Source organism: Xiphias gladius, chromosome 24 (assembly GCF_016859285.1).
Source record: "Xiphias gladius isolate SHS-SW01 ecotype Sanya breed wild chromosome 24, ASM1685928v1, whole genome shotgun sequence".
Lineage (NCBI taxonomy): Eukaryota > Metazoa > Chordata > Actinopteri > Istiophoriformes > Xiphiidae > Xiphias > Xiphias gladius.
The window spans coordinates 10,244,905-10,252,937 of record NC_053423.1 but is presented as its reverse complement, the minus strand read 5'-3'; the positions used below and the strand labels follow the sequence as shown (position 1 = coordinate 10,252,937).

At 38.5% G+C, this 8,033-nt stretch overlaps 1 protein-coding gene across 2 annotated transcripts; it reads left to right on the top strand.

Moving 5' to 3' along the window:
* Positions 1 to 696: 696 nt before the first annotated feature.
* Positions 697 to 7,265, top strand: dazl (deleted in azoospermia-like). Of its 2 annotated transcripts, XM_040120979.1 has the most exons (10): positions 697 to 918; positions 1,690 to 1,812; positions 2,815 to 2,906; positions 3,324 to 3,375; positions 3,468 to 3,534; positions 3,677 to 3,816; positions 4,360 to 4,440; positions 4,668 to 4,718; positions 5,244 to 5,311; positions 5,781 to 7,265. In XM_040120979.1, exons 1-9 carry the CDS (start codon positions 916 to 918, stop codon positions 5,286 to 5,288), a joined length of 654 nt encoding a protein of 217 aa, XP_039976913.1. In that variant the 5' UTR covers positions 697 to 915; the 3' UTR covers positions 5,289 to 5,311; positions 5,781 to 7,265. The 2 variants fall into 2 exon arrangements, with proteins under 2 accessions (XP_039976913.1, XP_039976914.1); XM_040120980.1 differs by lacking the exon at positions 4,668 to 4,718 and having other exon boundaries at positions 702 to 918.
* The last annotated feature ends 768 nt before the right edge of the window (positions 7,266 to 8,033 follow it).

The following is an 8,033-nucleotide window of genomic DNA, read 5'->3' as shown; positions in this document are numbered from 1 at the left end:
TTCATTTATATGTCCTTAGTAATTCAGAACACCATATCTGTAGAATTTAAACAAATAAGCCGGCACTCCATTTGAACAGTGATTTTAGTCACTTGATGATTGATTATCATTCTTTTTAAATAATGGCGTTTTACCCTTTTTTCATTGTTTGACCACCAGCTGTACATTGAAAAAACATTTTTTTAGGTTCAAAACAATAACGAAGTACACGGTAGGAAAAAAATAGAGTGAATTACTGTTCACAGGCCGTGACATGTTTTTTGATTTATTAATTTTATTTCCAAGCATAGCATGGGAGAAGCAATTATTAAAACATTAAAAGATTATTCTAATGTCATTAGCTCGTTAAGGTGCAATGGGCTCTCACATTTTTTACAAACAAATCAATTTTAAATTCTAATCAAATTTACATAGACGCACTCTATGTCTATGGGCTTTTATATGATGATTTATGGGTCAACGACAGTACATAGGAGGAAGACTGTGATCTGATTAAAAAGACCCTCAGGGATATAAAATGTCACTCAGAAAAATGTTTCAGGGGTCGTGTAGGAACTAACCAGGTATTGTGCATTACATTAAATTACATTTACTCATTTGGCAGAAGCTTTTATCCAGAGCAACTTACAAGTGAGGGACAACACTAAAGCTTGTCCAGGACAATCAGTTGTTTTGCGGGGCTTTTTCTTGAGGCTTTTGTGATAAAACGCCATATAATTATGTACAGATGATTAAACCGGAGTTCGTAGCTAACCTTAGTTGAAATCTAACATTTGCTAGAGCGCTAGATTAGTCATGTGAACGGGGCGTGGTTTGGTTTTGGCTGAAGTGAGGTGGCTGTTGTCGGGCAGAACAAGTGCCGCGGGTCTCCTTTGAGTGTGTCTGGCTAATTTATTAGTTTTAATTGTTTTAGATATGGTGAGTTTTGGTGACAGTTTTATGTGTTCAACGACTTAACTGTTACATTTCCAGCCATACAGTTGCTATGTTTAGTTGAAGGGATTCCTTGCCTTGTTAATCAATATCCTAGCTAAGTGCTTTGCTAAAATTTTTTTAGCTAACTTCATATTTAGCCATCTTTACCTGAAGAACTGAAAAGGCGCACTGGCCGCTGGTAGCAACATTAGCTGGGGCCATCACAATTTAGCTAAATTTAACATTAGTAACAACTAGCTAATGTCGACGATAACTTATTACCGCGGTTCACCGCTGACTTTTTTGTCGATGTTAATTTCGTAACTTTGCAGCAGCACCACTGTTGGACAGATCCAAGATTGCTTGTTAAAGTCGATGTAAGTTAGTGTAAGACCAAGTTCATATTTAGCTCACAATGTAAACAAACAAAAAAAACATTTTTACCAAAGTGTTGTGTATCAAGGTTAACTTTAGTCATATAAAAGTTAAAAAAAAAACAAAAAAAAAAAAAACAATTTTTAGGTATAACGTTAACTTGATCCAATCTGAATTCAATGGTTACCTTGATCAATTATCACATAGAAGTGGAAGCATCGCCAGAATAAGTAATTCAAGGTCATAACATGCACAAGTCCTTTCAGTCTCATGAGCTTGTAGAGAATTGTATTTGACTGAGTATTCATTGAAATACTTGCCCTGTGAAAAAGTATGAAATTACAGACTGGTATTTTCCTGTCATGTAACTCAAGAATTCAAACCTTGTTTTATTGTAAGGATATTCACAAGTCCAGGAGCAGCAACCAGACTTCACCTTCCCTGAAGTTGTCCAATGGATACATTCTGCCTGAGGGAAAACTCACTCCCAATGCCCTCTTTGTTGGTGGGATAGACATGAAGGTAAGATCAGACCTATTTAGTTTGCATTTTCACTGCCTGCTTAAAATGTTTTTTTGCCCACATGTGGCAAAGAAGAAAAATATGATGAAGTAAAAAGAGGGAAAATTATCATTTCACCCAAATTTAGAAACAGTCGTGTGGAATTAAATTTGATAGTCACCAGATGTACACATCCAAATTTCCAGGCCATGGCTGAGGTCTGCTTACCTTTTTAGAAATGCAAACTCTGCAAAACTAAAACCAGCCAGATATTTTAATGATTTCTTGGTAGAATTGCTGTTTTAGATAGATTGTTAATAGCTATTCAAGGCACCAATGATCCTGGGCAATTGCACTTTTTCTCTCTGGTGTCTCGGATATAGTAGAAGGGGTTGCGCTAGTAGTGCCCTCTACCCAGCTAGCAATACATGCTGCAGCTGACATTTGATCTATAGCCCAAGCTCTTATGCAAGCTAAAGATTGTTATTTAGCTGTGCATTTGGGTTGGGCTTCTGGCTTGAGCTTTTTTTCTTTTTTTTTTTTTACCCACTAGTGTTTAACTGACTTCTTTCAAGCATATCTCTAGTGAAATCCTGTAGCTTTCCTTAATGTTCGCTGCCCACAAATTTATATGAATAACATATATTAATTTTAAATTTTTATACTGCTGTACATTTTCAATGTTATTGCACCTCTCAAGGTGTCACCACCTTACCCCAGCAGATTGATGCTTAGAATTGAATTTTAAATTATGTGAGGGGAACTTAGGCACTAAAATTATATATGCAGTTTCATAGTTTTGTGTAACTTCAACTTTGTGTGAACACTTTAGATTATATAAACAAATTATGTTTCCTGGGTGAAAAAGGTTGAATATCTGTGTTTTGGTGTCCTTGAATCATACCTAGTGGACATTGTACAAGTGCACTGCTTTGCTTTTCTTCTATAGTACATTATAGAGTGAAGATTGTCAAGTCAGCCACCAAAATCCAGTTTTTCACTTAAATTCATTTTAACCTTCAGGTGGATGAAAATGAAATGCGGGACTTCTTTGCAAGATATGGTGCTGTTAAGGAAGTAAAAATTATCACATACCGTGGAGGGATCTGCAAAGGGTGAGGTTTTGCCATTTTAGAGATGCTCAGGTTAAGATGCAAACTTTTGACTACTTTACTATACTGAGTGTCTTTTTTTATTATTATTTTCACAGTTGAATGTTTTTACTACAGTGTTAAATGTTAAAAACAAATGTTTTTACAGATCAGCATTTTTTTTTTAAATTCTGTAATTCAGTAATAGTTTTCTATCATTAAATTTCCTCCTTTAAAGATTATGATCTCTACATTTGTTTAACTTATCTGTAAGTGCATGTAAACTGGCAGATTGTTTATATTCATATCAGTTTTATGAATATTCATTAGCTTATTTCATAACTTGTTCTTAACTCTAATGTCTTTTTTCCATATTTTCCATTGGATATTGGTATTTAGTCAGTGCATTTTTGGATTCTGAGTTATTTTGTTGGTCCCTAGGTATGGCTTTGTGTACTTCAGTGAAGATGTCAACATTCAGTCAATCATTGAGGTGAGTGGATGTCTGTGTGTGGAACTCTGGTTCTATTATGTTTAATTTCCAACTGAGTAAAATATTCCCTCTGTTCATGTCTTTTGCCATAGCAACAGATCAGTTTTAAGGGCAGAAAACTCAAGCTGGGCCCTGCCATCATGAAAGAACGGAGCTCCCGTATGTATTCTGATACACTTCAGAAGAACTTAATTTGGATGTTTGGTTCCCAGTGAAAATGAAATATGTTGCCTCTAAATTTACGCTTGATATTGTCATACATACATTTTTTTTTTTTTTTTTTTTTTTCTTCTTCATCCAGGGTCCATGCCATCCCGTCTCGTTGGTCCAGCTCCTTGGATGAGCCCCACCCAATACTTCTACTGTGCTTGCTGTTCACCCATAGGAGGGGGTATGGCACAACCTTCGCCTGTCCTCAGTGGGGGCAGCCCCTACAATCAGGTAACACAAACACACGTAGACAAGCTATCAGTAATCTCATCTCATTAGGCAGGCAGACTAAATTAGAATAAACTAAGATGTCAATCAAATAAACATAATTAGTGGTGTGTGGCATTAGTAATGCTGCCACACAGACCTTCTTATTCTGTTACTCTAGGTAAAATATAATAACCTCATTTTCTCTAAGGGGAAGTGGTTCATTATCACAGCCAAGAATAGAGGTGCAAGGTGGAGAACAATGTATCAAATTACTTTTCAATTTACCAGAAAGGATAGAAAATAAAGTTGGCCACGGTATGATTAATGTCACTACTAATAATATCCAAGTTGTTGAATTATTCAGACAATACCAACTGTCAAAAACATCAGTAGTTACAGTACAGTCCTTGCAAAGACACTAAAATGAGAAAAAGAGAGCCTTGCTGGAGCCTTTCAGTCTTTTTCATAATTTTCAGTATTTATTTTAACATTTTCACAGCACTGTCTGCGATATAAACCTCTCTGTAGTGTGTTTTAATGTGTTCTTACTGGCTCTCTGTACAGTCGTACTCCTATTCCAACTTTGGAGGGGTGGTGATCCCACAGATGCCAATGAACTACCCACAGAACGTCTATGCCTACCAGGTACATGCACACACACGCCCACACACCAGTTGGTCAGCAGCATCCCATGCAGGGTCTCCCAGGCGCTGCACATATGCTCCTGCATATGAAATGAAGGGCTCAGCCTGGTGTAAGTCAATCTGTGCCTGCGTAGCCCACACTCCACACTCCCCGTCCCTCCTGTCGGGGTGAGTCTGGGTTTGCCTGTTGCCCTCTGTTTGACCGCTCACCCCTTTTCCCACACGCAGTACACTCCACCTCACTGGACGGCGGACCAGAGGACACGGCCTGTCAATCAGGTGACTCTGCAGTTACTGGGAATAAGAGTAGATGTCAGTATAATTTAGTTTCAAAGCAACTCAAATCACTTGTCATGTGAAATTCTCACATGACCTGTTTTCAGGCCAGTGGGCTGAAAACATTGCATGCACTTTGGAGAATTTCAAATTCCACTTGATTATGATAAATGTTTGTTATATGAATAATGTTTTAACCTTTTATTAATTTCTGAGTTTCTTATTAAATTGTTTACTCTTTTTTCTAGTGGTATTTGTGCCAACAAATTGTTCACAAACTGCAGTGTCTGGGGCTATCGCAGTCTAGTCTTTGCCACTAGATGGTGTTATCAGGCCTATTTTGACATCTTGAATGAAGTATGGGATATCGCAGTGAAATCATCTGTTTCATCTGATTGTGTACTTGACAACTTTTCGCAATTGCAGTGTTTTGGGGAGCTGGTTTTATGGCAGCCGTTCATGTTTTTTAAGCTTCTCTGTAAGATTGCTCTCAGTAAGCTCATTTTGTAATGTTCACTCTCTTTCCAGAGCTATGTGGACTGTGGAGTCCAGACTATGTTGACTGTGCTGTAGTCCACAACTAAGCCTCTTGCCAGGTAAAACAATACTCAAACAAAGTGCTATCATGCCAGGGATTCTGTAGGTAACGATGTGTCATGGAAGGCCAAGGGTTTTTGCAGGCTAGCAAACCTTTTCTCAAGAAGGAGGAGGGAAATTTGTACAGTCACTTTATGATGTAGTATTCGGTTAGGGAAAAAACTGCATACTGTTATTCCTCCATTTCACGTGGTTATCTATCCCTGTTTAACTGTTTCAGAACCACTTTACTCCTCTTGCATCTCTGATGTTTTGCAGTCGCGCCCAGCATTAGTAATATTCTGTCCTCAACTTTTCTTCTTCTCATTCTTTACTACAGTTATATAAACACACAGCAAATATCAGGAATTTGGTTGAAATGTTTTAACCAACACTTGTAAAAAGACTGTTATCCCGATTGGATGTGTAATTGAAGGAAGGAACGATTACTTGCGTGCGATTAGATTTTTCTGTCTTCTTCTCCCTCAGGTACATTCTACAGAGAGTCAAAATGCAGACAGGATGACATCTTGATTTTCCGGACAGCTGGAAGCAACCCAACTCCTTAGACTGTTTTCAGTATGCCCTCCTCTGTCCTCCCTTCCCTCAATTTCTGAGACCCATTTTAACACCAGACTGCAGGAGCTCTCCACTTTAACTGTATTAGTTTGATCACAGTCACTTTGACCACAATTGGTAGGGTGGACCTGTGGCCAGCTGCTTTTAACCCACATGGATCACTGTAAAAATCGCACAGGAAGAGCTCCCTCACCGTACCAGCTGATATATGGGCTCACGTTCTTCTTCTTTTTTGTTTTCCTTTGTTAATTATCCCAAACAAAAGATGGAAAAGACTTTTAAGCTCACCCTTTGTGCCTATTTATATTTTATGTTTTATTATTTATTTTTGGAATTATTTTAAATGTTTGTTTGGTTGGGGCTTTTTTTTTTAGCCTCTGCTGGGGCTCTCTGTACATAAAAGCTACGTTTATAGATCCCGTAACAATGTCTTGACAGCAATCTGGTTGTTTCAGCATAGAAGTATGCTTCTTTAAATCCAGCCCAGGTCTAATGCTTCTCCGATTACGAATTTGCATTAACTTGTCTACTACAGCATAAGAGCACGTGGTCATTCATTAATTTCAAGCACTCACATTTATTTTGTGCTCCATTTTTATTTCATAGGGTGTCGGTTGAGGTGGTAAATGAAAGGCAGTTTTATCACATTAAAGCGCCTCATCAATATCACTGATTTCTTGTCTCGGTCAAACACCAGACTTTTCTAGGTTAGTTCCACAGAGCATGTTTAGGCACACGGATCAACTGTGTTACATTTCTAAGCTGTCCCATCTTGTGACCGCTCTTTCTCAAATGATTCCAGGGGTTCACACTCGAGGACAATCACGGCATCAATTTTGTTTCCCATTACTCATCAATCAACTTTTATTTGGGGGAGAAAAAAAAAAAGGTGGAAAGTAGTTTTAATCCACACTCAAAATGAAGGACATGATTTAAAGTAAAGTGCTCTATTACATCTGTTTGGGGAAAACGTTCACTGTACATGGTTCCCTTTATACTGGTTTGTTGCAACATTTTGGGTTTTAATCTAGCTGCAGGTGATCTTACAGGTGAGACCAATACTTCTTTATACTTTTTTTTTTTTTTTTTCCAAAGTAAGTGCACATAATTTTTCTGAAGTTTAATTTTAGGAGCAGCTTTTTATGGTTGGAGATGCACGTTTGGTGTATGGTACACATGACAGCTGTTATCTTTTGACCCAGTTCTGTGTAGTTTTACATTGGCCTTGACCTCAGGGTCTCCTGTGTGCAGACATCTGATTGTATCTATAGAATTGTTTTGTTCAGAGAGCCTTGGCACCACACCTGTTAGGTTTGAGTTATTGTTAGTGTTCATGTTTTGCAGGGTTTGGATATTTTTTTGTTAAAATAAAAGTTGAAATGTGTTATCATTTAAGCTTGTGAAGGTCTTAAGTTTTCAATGCATCAATTTTAGCACTGGTTGTGTATTTTTAGAAATATTTATTTCCAAACTGACTCTATTTCATACTTTGAGTTAGCAGGTGATAATGTTGGCACATGGAGCTTTCAGACTGCAATGTGCCCACCGCTGCTGCCCCCAGCCTCCATAAGCCTGTCAGCCGGCTGCTGGTTTTCAGTCAGGGTTGGATTGCCCATCTTCCCTGGCAACAAGCCCATCATCTTTTGGTCACAGAGCGTTTTGTTTTTTGTCAGTCTAATGGTGTGACTGGGCTCCCCAGGGTGCCCTGTCCAGCCCGTGACCACCCACCTACCCCCTTGTCAGACATTTCTGAATAATGGATAAGTCTGGATAGCGTCTTATGAAATATGAATTTTCCAAAGGAGACTCTTGAAAAACACAAACACGCCCAACCCCGATAACCTTAATAAAATACACACATTGACCTGTGACTAACACACACAAAGAACCCTTTACCTTTTCACTACTGGGGCAAACATTTCTGGGAACAGTGCAAGTAGCACATCTCCATGTAGTTTGTTTACTTATCCGCCCTCATTGGTTCGTTTTCTGTCACTTTTATAAGAATTTTACTCTCACTGGGCTGGTCTTGTCAATGCAAAGTCTCTTAATACGATTCATATTGTTTTCCCGAGGTGTTACAGAGGATCCGGCTCGGTGAGCAGCGAGTGTGGAGCAGCCGGGAGGAGAGAGGATGAGAGTAAACCGCCCTCCTTACCTCTC